An 18,576-nucleotide genomic window follows, 5' to 3' on the forward strand; every position below is an offset into this window, starting at 1 on the left:
AGCTTAATAGACACACGCTTCACATCTGTGATGTCCTCGTTTACACCGTTTCGTCGTGGACCCGATCAAATAAAAATAATCAGCCTGATCGATTGGATCGATCTCGCTTATGAGATAAGTACTTTGAATGAGTCAGATGTATCTTGCACATCGTGCACATCATGTTTACACTAACAAAAATAGAGTAAATTGGAATTACAATGTCTGCTTACTATTTTAATAGAAACATATATCTTTGAAAAATTTGTATTCAAGCCCAATTTTCTATCGTAAATCAAAATTTTATCATCAGGATGCCATCAAACTGTAGGGCCTTTACCAAAATATCTATCTGTCAGAATTTTGTATGCTTTGCAATAGTCAATTTTTATCAATAGTTAAGTAAAAGTTATTTTCAAATAGTTGCGTTACAGTCAAGCAGCTGATGATCGCTTCAACATGTAATCGCACGCAGGCCAACTGATACATCGTCCTTTTGATATTTCGCCAAGAATTCGGCTACGCGATCGGAATTGCTCGACGATGTGTGGATCCGAACAAAAATTTGTTATCTTTAAAAATAAAAACCTTCTTGTTTCTATGCAAAATATGTTTGTTGACTTTTTGCGAACCATTGTAAATTAATTTAACATTTTTTATTATCATAGAACCTTTCTTATTATAAAAATAAATATATATACCTGTACTGTATACGTACCTAATCTCGGTTTATGTTTTACTGAGATTAATGAAGCGATAATCGATTTTTCGGCATGTATAACTTAGTAAGTTAGTATTTAGGCAAACTATGTATCAAATTTTATTTTCTTATTGGTTCAACATAATATTTGGATATTATACAACATCTGCAATATTCAACACAAATTTAAGATTTATGGCCATCAAACGCCTGCACGGTAAAAATAATAAACTCAGCCGCCACTTTTTTGTACGCATCTCGGACAAAAAGTGCAGGGACTCAATGTTATGTTTAATGCATTTAACTCAACTTGAAGTTTAGCGTATTTAACTCAGCGTTCAGTTTAGTGCATTTTACTCAACAGAAAGTTTTTCCATGTTTTCTCGCCGGTGCGTAGAATCGTATAGGATCGTTTAAATTAGCGATTTTGAAATCAGAAATTAAAAAGAGAAGTATTATTATTTTAATTTCTTTATTTAAGGGTTTATTTTAAATGTATTGCTTGCCGACTAGATTATGCACTCGACTTTCTTGAGGGCAACGGCGGAACTGGTGGCAGCGACTCCAGCAGACTTGGCTTCATTCGGACGTTGCGAGCACCGCAGAGTACTATCCCATAGGGAACTATTCGACTATCATTACCGGAACGAAAGCCGCTATTTTCTTAAGGGTACTTTCCATGGCTGGCGATTCGTATCCGGTTAGGAATCCAACCTTTCGGGATAGCTCCAGAGTTTGCTGCTGATCCTTTCGGGTGGCGGCTTCGATTACCTGAAAACGGATTACAAAACTTAATTTATTATCTGTGCTTTTAAAGGATTTTTTCATTATGAACATAATTTAGAATGGGGTTTGTGAGTCTTGATTGATTTTGGTATGATTACATTTTCTAACTTTAAAACGTAAACAAATAAAATGAAATTGACTCACCCTCACCCCCAATCGATCAACATAATTTGCCTGGTGTTAGCATCGTACAGAAAGTTGGATCAGTTGGGATCCGTTCGCATGCAACATAACGTGAACAGCTTACTCAGACACAACTTCATCACCGCCCGAGGGATATAATTTCGATGCTCTTGCCTGAAAATGTGAGTTAATAAATTAATATTAGTTATTAGGTCTAAATTGATTTATTACCTTAAGACGAAGCGTTTATCCATCGGAACTCCTGGCATTAATTTTGTAGTAGTAACGGTTCCGTAACTCTAAACACGGGCATGTGAACGATCATCTCCTGAAAATGATCGGGGTATTTCGCTCATCGGATGTAATCCACTTCCCAGGAAAATTATAAACGTTATCAATAAAGTAAACTCCATCAGGGAAAACATCCCACACTTAAAGCATCGACACCAAATTGACGATGACGGTGTCTGTTTCACGATGATGGGCTGAGGTGGTAGGGGAATTGGAGTAGGTTAACCAATTTTGGGTTAATTCTTCTTTTTCCTTTTCGAAGCTTAAGTCAATTTTTTGATTACGGCTTTGTTCCAATTCCAATTCTTCCAAAGTAATTTGTGAAACGTCGATGTTACCTTGAAAATAATAAAAACGTGTCAATTACTGTACAACCAACCAATCCGCTAAATACTTACTGTTTCAATTCATCTACCACGACTCCAACCCGCTCCGGTTAATCTTTGAACTTTTCACCGGCCTTAGTCTGGTTCTGAAGGATTTGTTTAACGATGTCCTCACCCAGGCGCCGCTGCTGATTCGGCAGATCCCGGATGCTGAAATTGGCCTAAATGTAAAGGGCATTGTTGCCTAATCAGCTGCTTTAATTTACCGGTTCATTATGAATATTGCTTTCGGACCAGATTATTCATTCGATCTTCCCGAAGGCAACGGTTGCATTGGTGGTAACAGCACACTTGGCTCCAGCCGGATGTTGCGAGCACCGCTGAGCACTAGCCCGTGGGGGACTGTTTGGCAAATTCCGCTGAAATCTGTTGGCATTAATGATTTTTGGTGATATCGTGACCGGTGCTTCAGCTAGATTTGTACTTCGGTCGCTTGGAGGACACAGGAATACTCTTCCAAATCCGTTCTTTGAAATATTTGTTCAGAAAATCAGCAGTACCTGGCAAATAAAAAAATCAAATAAAATAGAAATAATTTAATTTGTAATTGTTTACCTGATTCGGCAGCGGGGTGCACAGTTCTTCCGGCACCAACCCAATATCCGGTGGGGAATCAGACGTAGGTACATCATAGTCTGGTTTCTCCTACACGTTCAGCACATCCTGCATTACCCTACGGACACCTCACTACTTACTTGATACCCTGGGGAATACCGGGAATAACCTAAGTCGACCAGGGCTGACTTGCCGGATCTCGCTCATAGGGAAAGTCCACACTCCAACGGGGATATAACCTTCCGGAATTCGCTCCGGATTTAAATATTTCGCAAATCGGTGAAAATCGCGACAACAACGCGTCTAGAACAAACAAAATGGCAACTACAAAAATACTCATTTGAAAGTTTAATGGAAAAAACTTTTGAGTTGCATACAAAATAAGGAACGAAAACTATGCAAACAAAAGAAAATTCCAAAAAACTCTCGGGTGCGTAGAAAAAACTTACTCGGTAAGTTTTTGACAGTTTGCGTGTGCTCATTTGATAACATTTGCGAGTGGATTCACTCTCCCAATTGAATAAATGTGTCGAGTAAAAAGGTCCGCCACGATCGAAGATATAATTAACTGATCGGATCAAAATAATGCCCGACCAAAAATAAATTCAACGCATGATCAAAACAAGTTGATACGTACGGGCTACGATAGTGTGGAACAGATTTGCGAACTCACTATGCCGAGATTTCTACGAAAAAAAAAAGTTCAAATATGTAGTTTGTTTTTGGCTGCCAAATTCGATGGTTTGCCCAAATTGTATCACAAGATAGTAAAATGTATTGTTCCGAGGCGTGCATTATGATTATATTTTTCTATTAAATAGAGCCGATTTGGTCACTTTCGTCCTGTCACAATGATGGGTTGCTTCGATTTCTCCATATTATGAGCACACTGCACTTGAAATGAAGAAGAGCTTTTGTTGAGAACATTTTTTCCAAACTCAACTCAAAACCAAACAATCCATTATTAATCTGTTTTAAAGTTTTGACTATTTACTAATCACTAAGAGCAAGTTCACTGGTGTTGGGAAAAAGTGGTAGAAATTTTGACACTTACGGCACATTTTGAAAATTTTGCCATGCAAAAATATTTTCAAGATCTGTGGCCTTCTAGTTTTTTACAACACGTGTTGTACTTTCGCATGCTGTGATGCAAAATTAGCAATATTTCTATCACATACGTCTGAAATAGAAACAGTGTTGTAAAAAAATACAACGCCCCAAGATCTTGAAAACATTTTTGCATGGTAACATTTTCAAATTGCCAAAATTTCTACCACTTTTTCCCAACACCAGTGAACTTGCTCTAATCGTACACCCTCAAGTTGTCGTTTGGCATCCATTTGTTATCGATAAAACCAACGAAGAAATGATATATTTCTTTGAAAACTATTAGCTCTTTATAAGGCTTGTGATAGAGCTCAGTTGGCAAGTCTGTTGTCTCCTGAGCCGATATCCGCGAGTTCGAGCCCAAGAGTAAACATCGAACACAGTTGTACCGGAGAAGTTTTTCAATAACGATCCGCCAACTGCAACGTTGATAAAGTCGCGAATGCCATAAAGAGGGTAAAACGACTATAATCGAAACCAAAAATTAGCTCTTTCTTGCCTAGTACATCGAATATCTAGGATGTAAACATAACAAGTCTCAGCAACCCAAATTGCAGTTCAAGTTGCCGAGTGTGGACGAGGCTTTAAATGTCAAAGCCTACTGAGGTTTCTTTTGTTATATTTTATAAGAAAAAAAATGAGAAGAATGTTAACAGAACTCGGATTGACGAAAAATCTGTAAAAAATTGTATGTCAAAATTCTGTATGATCGGAGCTACAAATTCTAAATTTTCACTTAATTTATCCCACAGGATCATCGAGGCAGTGTTCCGAAAATCACTCAATTCTCATGAGAGACACTGAAACGCTTTCAACAGCGAGAGCAAAACCTAAACTGTCGGTTGGTTTATCTCCCAGCGGGGCAAAGATTGTGTTCGACAGCGCTGCTCCGAGAATCAAAGAAATAAAATTTGAAAGAGAGACGTTTCCTTCTCAACTGATCGAGAAGCTACCTGATTTTCAGTTTCGCTTTTCACTCAATAACTTTTCTTGCTCACTCACTCACTCACTCACTCACTCATTCATTTACTGATCGATGATCGGATGCTGTCTGCCTGATGTATCGTGCTTTGTTGTTGCTGTTGTTGGGGAGGACCAAAATAGCCATTCAAACACACAGGCAGTGTGTATCTACATATGTATTTTCCGCTATGGCTGAAAGTACGCAGGCAGTATTAACCGATGATTGAATTTGAATGGGTGAGTGAGTGGATTTTCGAATTGGATCTTGTATCAGTAAGTGTCTCAATCACTTCTGATACATCAGGTAGTGAGCTTGAGAGATAGACTTTATGCGAATCCACTCTCACTTTTGAATCTCGTTTACATTGACTTCGCATTGTCACTCTGCCGACTCTCTAGGGAACTACAGGCAGCAGCATTCGGCTTTGAATTTTTCCAACTAGAAACCTATCATGAGCGTTTCTTCCGAGTGATTTTCGGAACACTGCATCGAGGTTGATTGAATGCCCGACATTATTTTATTCGAAGGCTGTTCTACTTAATTTATCGGCCTTATCGTTGAAAAGTGATGTCCTTTATAGTAACATATCGAGAAAATTTACTGTTACGATGTTTCGGAGTTAAAAAATTAATATCAGCGATTACTATAACTACTTATAATTCGAGTTTATTGCGATCTCGTTTACTAGCCGCTAACCGATAAGCGCGCGCTTTTTTTGTAGGTCTCTCCACACCTGACCACTTCCTGTGTTCCTCGGTCCATCTGTCATAAAAAGGCTCCTGTCACTCAGCTGCAGATTAAAGCCTTTCGTGGTATCCCAACATCTCCCTCTCAATAAAGATGATAGTCTCTGTATCGAATGGGAATGGTTCGTGTTCTAGCAGATCTCCTCAATGGAACCACAGCTTCACTCGCTTCTGCTGTTGGCATCTTTGATGTGGCAATTTTTCTCGTTGGCTGCATGTCAAAACTGTCGATCAATATATCCAAAGGAAGTTGCGGATGATCATTCGGTGCTTCACTATAGCGACGTATCATTTGGTTTATGTGTGCTGATACAATTCGCCCGTTGTCCAACTTCACCATATACATCACGTTCCCGCGACATTCAACCACTTCCCCCGAGCGCCACTTCGATGATCCTCGCACATGCTGCTCAGGGTTCAACACGCAGGAGTGCGTCGATTGAGAAAGAGCAAATAAAACGCAGCTCTTTCGTTCTCGGTTCACGGGCACATTTGATTGCTCGAAATTCTCTCGAGAAATTTGTGACCAAAACGCAGATTGAAAATTTTTGAGCAGAGCGAATTCGCGCGCGCCTATTCGAGAGCGCGAGCGGTTCGGAAACTGCGTTTGCGTTTTTCTGCCGCGTGCGTGTAGGAACACCGAGCATCTACCGAGAGGACACGGCGGCTCACCGGACGACGCGCGCGGCTCTCTTTAGCACACGGAGTGTTCGCCGTGTTTTCGTTATTGAGGGCCGACGGCATAATCTGTGCGAATAATTAAATCAATAGATATGGTAAAACAGATAGAAGCACGCAATAGCCTTGGGAGGAGGGTTATAATAATCAATGTTAGAAGTTTTAAAATACATACTAGTAATAGTAACTAGCACTAGTAACTATGAAAAATTTACCATGCAATAGTAAAATTTCGCGAAAAACGCCAAATCAAAGAGCTTTACACAAGGATTGTTAAAATGAATGTTAAAAATATTCTAGCCACTAGTAATAGTTACCAGCACTAGTAACTATGAAAAATTTACCATGAAATAAAAAAATTTCGCGAAAAACGCCAAATGAAAGAGCTTTACGCGTAGAATGTTAAAATGAATGTTAAAAATGTTTTAGCCACTAGTAATAGTTACCAGCACTAGTAACTATGAAAAATTTACCATGCAATAGTAAAATTTCGCGAAAAACGCCAAATCAAAGAGCTTTACACAAGGATTGTTAAAACGAATGTTAAAAATGTTTTAGCCACTAGTAATAGTTACCAGCACTAGTAACTATGAAAAATTTACCATGAAATAAAAAAATTTCGCGAAAAACGCCAAATGAAAGGGCCTTACACAAGGATTGTTAAAATGAATGTTAAAAATGTTTTAGCCACTAGTAATAGTTACCAGCACTAGTAACTATGAACAATTTACCATGCAATAGTAAAATTTCGCGAAAAATGCCAAATGAAAGAGCTTTACACAAGGATTGTTAAAATGAATGTTAAAAATATTCTAGCCACTAGTAATAGTTACCAGCACTAGTAACTATGAAAAATTTACCATGCAATAGTAAAATTTCGCGAAAAACGCCAAATCAAAGAGCTTTACACAAGGATTGTTAAAACGAATGTTAAAAATGTTTTAGCCACTAGTAATAGTTACCAGCACTAGTAACTATGAAAAATTTACCATGCAATAGTAAAATTTCGCGAAAAATGCCAAATGAAAGAGCTTTACACAAGGATTGTTAAAATGAATGTTAAAAATATTCTAGCCACTAGTAATAGTTACCAGCACTAGTAACTATGAAAAATTTACCATGCAATAGTAAAATTTCGCGAAAAACGCCAAATCAAAGAGCTTTACACAAGGATTGTTAAAACGAATGTTAAAAATGTTTTAGCCACTAGTAATAGTTACCAGCACTAGTAACTATGAAAAATTTACCATGAAATAAAAAAATTTCGCGAAAAACGCCAAATGAAAGGGCTTTACACAAGGATTGTTAAAATGAATGTTAAAAATATTCTAGCCACTAGTAATAGTTACCAGCACTAGTAACTATGAAAAATTTACCATGCAATAGTAAAATTTCGCGAAAATTGCCACATCAAAGAGCTTTACGCGTAGAATGTTAAAATGAATGTTAAAAATGTTTTAGCCACTAGTAATATTTACCAGCACTAGTAACTATGAAAAATTTACCATGAAATAGTAAAATTTCGCGAAAAACGCCAAATGAAAGAGCTTTACACAAGGATTGTTAAAATGAATGTTAAAAATATTCTAGCCACTAGTAATAGTTACCAGCACTAGTAACTATGAAAAATTTACCATGCAATAGTAAAATTTCGCGAAAAACGCCAAATCAAAGAGCTTTACACAAGGATTGTTAAAACGAATGTTAAAAATGTTTTAGCCACTAGTAATAGTTACCAGCACTAGTAACTATGAAAAATTTACCATGCAATAGTAAAATTTCGCGAAAAATGCCAAATGAAAGAGCTTTACACAAGGATTGTTAAAATGAATGTTAAAAATATTCTAGCCACTAGTAATAGTTACCAGCACTAGTAACTATGAAAAATTTACCATGCAATAGTAAAATTTCGCGAAAAACGCCAAATCAAAGAGCTTTACACAAGGATTGTTAAAACGAATGTTAAAAATGTTTTAGCCACTAGTAATAGTTACCAGCACTAGTAACTATGAAAAATTTACCATGAAATAAAAAAATTTCGCGAAAAACGCCAAATGAAAGGGCTTTACACAAGGATTGTTAAAATGAATGTTAAAAATATTCTAGCCACTAGTAATAGTTACCAGCACTAGTAACTATGAAAAATTTACCATGCAATAGTAAAATTTCGCGAAAATTGCCACATCAAAGAGCTTTACGCGTAGAATGTTAAAATGAATGTTAAAAATGTTTTAGCCACTAGTAATATTTACCAGCACTAGTAACTATGAAAAATTTACCATGAAATAGTAAAATTTCGCGAAAAACGCCAAATGAAAGAGCTTTACACAAGGATTGTTAAAATGAATGTTAAATATATTCTAGCCACTAGTAATAGTTACCAGCACTAGTAACTATGAAAAATTTACCATGCAATAGTAAAATTTCGCGAAAAACGCCAAATCAAAGAGCTTTACACAAGGATTGTTAAAATGAATGTTAAAAATATTCTAGCCACTAGTAATAGTTACCAGCACTAGTAACTATGAAAAATTTACCATGCAATAGTAAAATTTCGCGAAAAACGCCAAATGAAAGAGCTTTACACAAGGATTGTTAAAATGAATGTTAAAAATATTCTAGCCACTAGTAATAGTTACCAGCACTAGTAACTATGAAAAGTTAACCATGCAATAGTAAAATTTCGCGAAAAACGCCAAATGAAAGAGCTTTACACAAGGATTGTTAAAATGAATGTTAAAAATATTCTAGCCACTAGTAATAGTTACCAGCACTAGTAACTATGAAAAATTTACCATGCAATAGTAAAATTTCGCGAAAAACGCCAAATCAAAGAGCTTTACACAAGGATTGTTAAAATGAATGTTAAATATATTCTAGCCACTAGTAATAGTTACCAGCACTAGTAACTATGAAAAATTTACCATGCAATAGTAAAATTTCGCGAAAAACGCCAAATCAAAGAGCTTTACACAAGGATTGTTAAAACGAATGTTAAAAATGTTTTAGCCACTAGTAATAGTTACCAGCACTAGTAACTATGAACAATTTACCATGCAATAGTAAAATTTCGCGAAAAATGCCACATCAAAGAGCTTTACGCGTAGAATGTTAAAATGAATGTTAAAAATGTTTTAGCCACTAGTAATAGTTACCAGCACTAGTAACTATGAAAAATTTACCATGCAATAGTAAAATTTCGCGAAAAATGCCAAATGAAAGAGCTTTACACAAGGATTGTTAAAATGAATGTTAAAAATATTCTAGCCACTAGTAATAGTTACCAGCACTAGTAACTATGAAAAATTTACCATGCAATAGTAAAATTTCGCGAAAAACGCCAAATCAAAGAGCTTTACACAAGGATTGTTAAAACGAATGCTAAAAATGTTTTAGCCACTAGTAATAGTTACCAGCACTAGTAACTATGAAAAATTTACCATGAAATAAAAAAAATTCGCGAAAAACGCCAAATGAAAGGGCTTTACACAAGGATTGTTAAAATGAATGTTAAAAATATTCTAGCCACTAGTAATAGTTACCAGCACTAGTAACTATGAAAAATTTACCATGCAATAGTAAAATTTCGCGAAAAACGCCAAATCAAAGAGCTTTACACAAGGATTGTTAAAACGAATTTTAAAAATGTTTTAGCCACTAGTAATAGTTACCAGCACTAGTAACTATGAAAAATTTACCATGAAATAAAAAAATTTCGCGAAAAACGCCAAATGAAAGGGCTTTACACAAGGATTGTTAAAATGAATGTTAAAAATATTCTAGCCACTAGTAATAGTTACCAGCACTAGTAACTATGAAAAATTTACCATGCAATAGTAAAATTTCGCGAAAATTGCCACATCAAAGAGCTTTACGCGTAGAATGTTAAAATGAATGTTAAAAATGTTTTAGCCACTAGTAATATTTACCAGCACTAGTAACTATGAAAAATTTACCATGAAATAGTAAAATTTCGCGAAAAATGCCAAATCAAAGAGCTTTACGCGTAGAATGTTAAAATAAATGTTGGAATACCTCTGCAACTAGTTATAGTTACCAGCACTAGTAACAATGAAAAATTTACCATGTTATAATGATTTTTCGCGAAAAACGCTTAATCAAAGGTTCTAAAGATTGTTCAAATGAATGTCGAAATATTCTAGCTGCTAGAAAACACATGCAATTATGGTCACAGAATGCATGCACACAACACTCAACTCAGTTTACATGTTAGTGTCAACAAATTTTCAATGAAAACAGATTTTTATTAGTTCTACATATGTGTAAGCTTTTTCGTTTTTTTAGAATTCCGGGTCAAATGTCGGATCTTCGATGATGTCATAGTTATTTTCAAATAATAGATTTTTTTCTAATATTTCCGGAGACAAGTTGACACGGAATATGATCAATATTTTTTCGTTTTTCGCGAAATTTTACTATTTCATGGTAAATTTTTCATAGTTACTAGTGCTGGTAACTATTACTAGTGGCTAAAACATTTTTAACATTCATTTTAACAATCCTTGTGTAAAGCTCTTTCATTTGGCGTTTTTCGCGAAATTTTACTATTGCATGGTAAATTTTTCATAGTTACTAGTGCTGGTAACTATTACTAGTGGCTAGAATATATTTAACATTCATTTTAACAATCCTTGTGTAAAGCTCTTTCATTTGGCGTTTTTCGCGAAATTTTACTATTTCATGGTAAATTGTTCATAGTTACTAGTGCTGGTAACTATTACTAGTGGCTAGAATATATTTAACATTCATTTTTACAATCCTTGTGTAAAGCTCTTTCATTTGGCGTTTTTCGCGAAATTTTACTATTTCATGGTAAATTTTTCATAGTTACTAGTGCTGGTAACTATTACTAGTGGCTAGGATATTTTCAACATTTATTTTAACAATCCTTGTGTAAGGCCCTTTCATTTGGCGTTTTTCGCGAAATTTTACTATTGCATGGTAAATTTGTCATAGTTACTAGTGCTGGTAACTATTACCAGTGGCTAAAACATTTTTAACATTCATTTTAACAATCCTTGTGTAAAGCTCTTTGATTTGGCGTTTTTCGCGAAATTTTACTATTTCATGGTAAATTGTTCATAGTTACTAGTGCTGGTAACTATTACCAGTGGCTAAAACATTTTTAACATTCATTTTAACAATCCTTGTGTAAAGCTCTTTCATTTGGCGTTTTTCGCGAAATTTTACTATTTCATGGTAAATTTTTCATAGTTACTAGTGCTGGTAACTATTACTAGTGGCTAGAATATATTTAACATTCATTTTAACAATCCTTGTGTAAAGCTCTTTCATTTGGCGTTTTTCGCGAAATTTTACTATTTCATGGTAAATTTTTCATAGTTACTAGTGCTGGTAACTATTACCAGTGGCTAAAACATTTTTAACATTCATTTTAACAATCCTTGTGTAAAGTTCTTTCATTTGGCGTTTTTCGCGAAATTTTACTATTTCATGGTAAATTTTTCATAGTTACTAGTGCTGGTAACTATTACTAGTGGCTAGAACATTTTTAACATTCATTTTAACAATCCTTGTGTAAAGCTCTTTCATTTGGCGTTTTTCGCGAAATTTTACTATTTCATGGTAAATTTGTCATAGTTACTAGTGCTGGTAACTATTACCAGTGGCTAAAACATTTTTAACATTCATTTTAACAATCCTTGTGTAAAGCTCTTTCATTTGGCGTTTTTCGCGAAATTTTACTATTTCATGGTAAATTTGTAATAGTTACTAGTGCTGGTAACTATTTCCAGTGGCTAAAACATTTTTAACATTCATTTTAACAATCCTTGTGTAAAGCTCTTTCATTTGGCGTTTTTCGCGAAATTTTACTATTTCATGGTAAATTGTTCATAGTTACTAGTGCTGGTAACTATTACCAGTGGCTAAAACATTTTTAACATTCATTTTAACAATCCTTGTGTAAAGCTCTTTCATTTGGCGTTTTTCGCGAAATTTTACTATTTCATGGTAAATTGTTCATAGTTACTAGTGCTGGTAACTATTACCAGTGGCTAAAACATTTTTAACATTCATTTTAACAATCCTTGTGTAAAGCTCTTTCATTTGGCGTTTTTCGCGAAATTTTACTATTTCATGGTAAATTGTTCATAGTTACTAGTGCTGGTAACTATTACCAGTGGCTAAAACATTTTTAACATTCATTTTAACAATCCTTGTGTAAAGCTCTTTCATTTGGCGTTTTTCGCGAAATTTTACTATTGCATGGTAAATTTTTCATAGTTACTAGTGCTGGTAACTATTACTAGTGGCTAGAATATATTTAACATTCATTTTAACAATCCTTGTGTAATGCTTTTTCATTTGGCGTTTTTCGCGAAATTTTACTATTTCATGGTAAATTTTTCATAGTTACTAGTGCTGGTAACTATTACTAGTGGCTAGAACATTTTTAACATTCATTTTAACAATCCTTGTGTAAAGCTCTTTCATTTGGCGTTTTTCGCGAAATTTTACTATTTCATGGTAAATTTGTCATAGTTACTAGTGCTGGTAACTATTACCAGTGGCTAAAACATTTTTAACATTCATTTTAACAATCCTTGTGTAAAGCTCTTTCATTTGGCGTTTTTCGCGAAATTTTACTATTTCATGGTAAATTGTTCATAGTTACTAGTGCTGGTAACTATTACCAGTGGCCAAAACATTTTTAACATTCATTTTAACAATCCTTGTGTAAAGCTCTTTCATTTGGCGTTTTTCGCGAAATTTTACTATTTCATGGTAAATTTTTCATAGTTACTAGTGCTGGTAACTATTACCAGTGGCTAAAACATTTTTAACATTCATTTTAACAATCCTTGTGTAAAGTTCTTTCATTTGGCGTTTTTCGCGAAATTTTACTATTTCATGGTAAATTTTTCATAGTTACTAGTGCTGGTAACTATTACTAGTGGCTAGAACATTTTTAACATTCATTTTAACAATCCTTGTGTAAAGCTCTTTCATTTGGCGTTTTTCGCGAAATTTTACTATTTCATGGTAAATTTGTCATAGTTACTAGTGCTGGTAACTATTACCAGTGGCTAAAACATTTTTAACATTCATTTTAACAATCCTTGTGTAAAGCTCTTTCATTTGGCGTTTTTCGCGAAATTTTACTATTTCATGGTAAATTTGTAATAGTTACTAGTGCTGGTAACTATTTCCAGTGGCTAAAACATTTTTAACATTCATTTTAACAATCCTTGTGTAAAGCTCTTTCATTTGGCGTTTTTCGCGAAATTTTACTATTTCATGGTAAATTGTTCATAGTTACTAGTGCTGGTAACTATTACCAGTGGCTAAAACATTTTTAACATTCATTTTAACAATCCTTGTGTAAAGCTCTTTCATTTGGCGTTTTTCGCGAAATTTTACTATTTCATGGTAAATTGTTCATAGTTACTAGTGCTGGTAACTATTACCAGTGGCTAAAACATTTTTAACATTCATTTTAACAATCCTTGTGTAAAGCTCTTTCATTTGGCGTTTTTCGCGAAATTTTACTATTTCATGGTAAATTGTTCATAGTTACTAGTGCTGGTAACTATTACCAGTGGCTAAAACATTTTTAACATTCATTTTAACAATCCTTGTGTAAAGCTCTTTCATTTGGCGTTTTTCGCGAAATTTTACTATTGCATGGTAAATTTTTCATAGTTACTAGTGCTGGTAACTATTACTAGTGGCTAGAATATATTTAACATTCATTTTAACAATCCTTGTGTAATGCTTTTTCATTTGGCGTTTTTCGCGAAATTTTACTATTTCATGGTAAATTTTTCATAGTTACTAGTGCTGGTAACTATTACTAGTGGCTAGAACATTTTTAACATTCATTTTAACAATCCTTGTGTAAAGCTCTTTCATTTGGCGTTTTTCGCGAAATTTTACTATTTCATGGTAAATTTGTCATAGTTACTAGTGCTGGTAACTATTACCAGTGGCTAAAACATTTTTAACATTCATTTTAACAATCCTTGTGTAAAGCTCTTTCATTTGGCGTTTTTCGCGAAATTTTACTATTTCATGGTAAATTGTTCATAGTTACTAGTGCTGGTAACTATTACCAGTGGCCAAAACATTTTTAACATTCATTTTAACAATCCTTGTGTAAAGCTCTTTCATTTGGCGTTTTTCGCGAAATTTTACTATTTCATGGTAAATTTTTCATAGTTACTAGTGCTGGTAACTATTACTAGTGGCTAAAACATTTTTAACATTCGTTTTACCGATTCTTGCGTAAAGCTTTTTCATCTGGCATTTTTCGAGAATTTTTACTAGTTCATGGTAAATTTTTCATAGTTACTAGTGCTGGTAACTATTACTAGTGGCTAGAATATTTTCAACATGCATTTTAACAATCCTTGTGTAAAGCTTTTTGATTTGGCATTTTTCGCGAAATTTTACTATTGCATGGTAAATTTTTCATAGTTACTAGTGCTGGTAACTGTTAATAATGGGCAACGTTAACCACCTACATCAATTCTCATAACCCTCCGCCAGATCCCATTGCGCGCCTACATATGTTTCAACTATCCTGTTGATAAAATCTTACACACTGATTTCTCAATCGGCACTGCAAACAGAAACACGAACGAAACACAAGGCCCTCACTCGAGCCCGTGCGCGCCGCCCGGTGAAGAAAAGAGGGCCGCCTCGGACCATTCGGAGAGCCGCCGCGCGCTGCATTGTGGGCCGCTGCGTGCTGTTCTTTGAGCCAAAAGAGAGGCCTCACCCGCCGCTCGATTAGGACGCGCGAGAGCTAGCCGTGCCTGTTTGACTCGGCCGCTCGCGCAGATTTCGGTTAGTGCATCTCGTCGACGAGAACGAGGGGAAAAGATTGAGCTACCGTGTTTTTGTTTCGAGCGAGAGCGCGTCAACGGACAGAACGCAAACGAAGAAGTGTTTCGCTCGAGAGGAATGGTTTGCGTGTGCCGCGCGCGTCTAAAAGAGTGCGTTTTGTTGAACCCTGATGCTGCTGAACATACACTGCATCGCCAATCTCAAAACGTCGTATTCCATCTACATCCGGAACCTCATATTTGGTGGTGTCCTTTGGTGGTAGCAAAAGATCTAAATGTGAACGTATACGACGTCCAAATAAAAGTTCAGATGGTGATTTTCCTTCACTCGCATTACGGTTCGGAGTTATTCTGTAGTTTAACAAAAATGTGTCTAAAGCAGATTGCAAGTCTCCTTCGGGATGATAAATTTTGGCCAGCGATCGTTTAAACGTGTCCACAAATCTCTCAGCCTGCCCGTTAGACTGCGGGTGGTAAGGTGGACTACGTATGTGCTCAATGCCGTTCTGGGTACAAAATTCGAGGAAAATATCCGCAGTGAACTGTCGACCATTATCACTGACTAACGTTTCCGGCATTCCGAAACGACAGAAAACATCTCGAAGCATTTTAATTGTAGTGGCTGAAGTACAAGTTTTGGATGAAATTATTTCGGGCCATTTGGTGAAAGCGTCTACAATTATCAAAAAATACCAACCGTAATGCGGCCCTGCATAGTCAATATGCACTCTTTGGAAGGGCCTAGTTGTTTCAGGCCATGCCTGCGGAATTGCTCGAGCTGGAGCTTTCAAAGATATGGCGCACTGTCCACATCCGCGTACCCACTCTTGAATATCAGAATCTAGCCGTGGCCAATAGATGTAGCTTCTTGCCAAAGCTTTCATACGCTCTATGCCTGGATGAGCAGTGTGCAATTGTTTTAAGACCTTCGTGCGATAACAGCGTGGTATGACGAGACGATCTCCAAACATAAGGCAACCCTCAGTGATGGATAGAGAGTCCCTTATTTCGTAGAATTTCTTCGTTTCTCCTTGAAGCTTGTTAGTTGATACCGGCCAACCATTCTGAAGAAAGTTGACAACCTTCGAAAGCTCATCATCTTCGTTGAAAGCAGAGCGAATCATTCTAAAACTGAGAGGTATATTTAAAGAATTTATAGCAACATGAAGTACCTCTTTTAAATCTGCGTCAACTGATACGGCTGCTATAACAATATCATCGTCTGGCTTTGCACACCGATTGATCAGTCTAGACAATAGATCTGCATTCCCGAAGTCAGTGGTTCGCACATAAAGGATTTCAAAGTCGTACGCTAAGAGTGTTACTGCCCATCTCTGTAGTCGATTCGCAGCATAAACTGGTACACCTTTCTTAGATCCGAAAATAGAAAGTAAAGGCTTGTGATCCGTTTCCAGCTTAAAATGGCGTCCATAGATAAAACGGTGAAAACGGGTAACAGCAAAAATCAGAGCAAGACCTTCTTTTTCTATTTGTCCGTAATTTTGTTCTGCTGATGATAGCGCACGAGATACATGGTAAATCGCCTTCCTAGTACCATCCGGAAAAACGTGTTGGATGCAGGCACCGATGCCAAAGTTAGATGCATCAGCAGAAACGATGACTGGCAAATGTGGATCGTAGTGTGTCAGTGCCAAATCTGATAACAAAATCGTCTTGAAGGAGTCGAAACTTTTCTGGCATTGTTCAGTCCATTCAAAATGCGTATTCGATGATTTCAATAGATTGTCCAAGGGATACCGCAAATTACGCATGTGCGGGATAAATTTCCCATAATAATTTACAGCACCCAAAAATGACCGTAATGTTGCAACATCGGTGGGTGCTGGCATGTTAGAAATGGCCAGTGCTTTTTCCGGATCTGGACGTATTCCCGTACGATCAATGATGTGGCCTAAGTATTTTACTGACTCCGCAAAGAACTGGCATTTCTCTTCCTTCAACCGTAATCCGAACTCTCGAAATTTCTTCAGCACCTGTTCTAGACGATCATCATGCTCTGCTTTCGTACAACCGGTGATAATGACATCGTCTATGTACGGTTTGACGCCAGGAATTCCTGCAAGAATGGTGTCTATTACTTGCTGGAATGCTCCAGGTGCGGAACGTAGCCCCGGTGAAAGGCGGTTGTATTGATAGAGACCCTTGTGTGTATTTATAGTCAGGTACTTACGGGACTCTTCCGAAACGTTCATCAGCAAATAACCGTCACGCAGATCCAAAATGCTGAACATAATTCCACCGGTTAAAGTTGCGAATATTTCGTCTGGAGTTGGAAGTGGGTATTTGTGAGGCGTTAACACTGCATTCAAGCCAGTCGAATAGTCTCCACATATTCGCACCGTCTTATCCGACTTTTTAACAACCACGATAGGGGCTGCCCAATCGGAATACGAGACAGGGGTGATAACACCACGTCTTTCGAGCCTGTCCAACTCCTGCTCAACTAGGTTTAGAGAACCAAAAGAAACTGGTCGCTTTGGTCGGAAAACAGGAACGGCGCCTTCTTTCACTGTTAGGTTAACTTCAACTTTGGCACATACACTTGGCTCATTAGAAAACACATCCGAGTATCTGGATTTTAGTGTCCTGATTTGATTATCGTCGGATAGTTGCAGTTTCCGACAAATGCTGCTAATGGGAACGTCCCAAATGCCAAACCGTTCGATCCAATCGATTCCCAGAATGTTGAGATTGGATTTGGTAACGTAAACAGTACCTTGTTTTGATTTTCCTGCTAACGTCAAAGTTGCTTGAAACTGCGATGATAGTTGTAAGTTGGACCCAGATGCTGTTAGCGCTCTTGCTGATGTAGTTGTGGTGACAGGTTTACCAATAATAGCCCAGCGCTTTTCAGAAATCACTGTGATATCAGACGCAGTATCAATCTGTAGATCTGTTTTGACACCGTTTAGCAACACTACAACATATTTCCTCGACGCAACATTCAGTACTTGATTACACACCAGTGATCGAGATTTGTATCGGTGCCAATTATTACCATCTCCTCGACCACCACCTGAACGATTTTGTTTGTATGGTATATTCCTGGATGGACGAATACAGCCACAATAACCTTCTTTATGCCCGACTTGTTGACATTCCGCACAGCGATGGTTTGCGTACTCACATTCACGAACGAAATGAACTCCGCCACACAACCAACATGGAGCTTTCGGTAGATTCGTTGATGTTGCTCGTGTATCAGTGTGTGCAGCTGCCTTATGCACAGAATTCACTTCTTGTTGCTCGACCATAGATGTGTCTTTCCGCAAATTCACTAACCTGTTACATTCATCCGCCAGTAGAGCCAGGGTCATGGTATCTGGTTCGGTTTCTAGTCGATTTATAAGACGCATTCTTATTTCCGCTTCATCTGGCGATTGCAAGCCGCATACGAACACTAGGCACT

The 18,576-nt window shown here is 36.6% G+C and overlaps 1 protein-coding gene across 1 annotated transcript; it reads right to left on the reverse strand.

Annotated features, from left to right (window-relative positions):
* Positions 1–1,303: 1,303 nt before the first annotated feature.
* Positions 1,304–18,523, reverse strand: LOC129742431 (uncharacterized protein K02A2.6-like). The gene is made up of 4 exons (XM_055734329.1): positions 17,338–18,523; positions 15,844–17,223; positions 15,371–15,768; positions 1,304–1,450 (listed from the first exon to the last, which is right to left on the reverse strand). Exons 1-4 carry the CDS (start codon positions 18,521–18,523, stop codon positions 1,304–1,306), a joined length of 3,111 nt encoding a protein of 1,036 aa, XP_055590304.1.
* Positions 18,524–18,576: the final 53 nt, after the last annotated feature.

This window comes from Uranotaenia lowii, chromosome 2 (assembly GCF_029784155.1).
Source record: "Uranotaenia lowii strain MFRU-FL chromosome 2, ASM2978415v1, whole genome shotgun sequence".
In the NCBI taxonomy this organism is placed as follows: domain Eukaryota; kingdom Metazoa; phylum Arthropoda; class Insecta; order Diptera; family Culicidae; genus Uranotaenia; species Uranotaenia lowii.

What these genes read in the sequence shown, in the direction of transcription:
- LOC129742431 (XM_055734329.1), bottom strand. Translation starts at nt 18,523, where the DNA reads ATGCGTCTTATAAATCGACTAGAAACCGAACCAGATACCATGACCCTG. An exon ending in CTATGCAGGGCCGCATTACG is followed by an intron (nt 15,769 to 15,843) that starts GTTGGTATTTTT and finishes CTTGTACTTCAG; the next exon opens with CCACTACAATTAAAATGCTT. An exon ending in CCAAATATGAGGTTCCGGAT is followed by an intron (nt 1,451 to 15,370) that starts GTAGATGGAATA and finishes ATCCGTTTTCAG; the next exon opens with GTAATCGAAGCCGCCACCCG.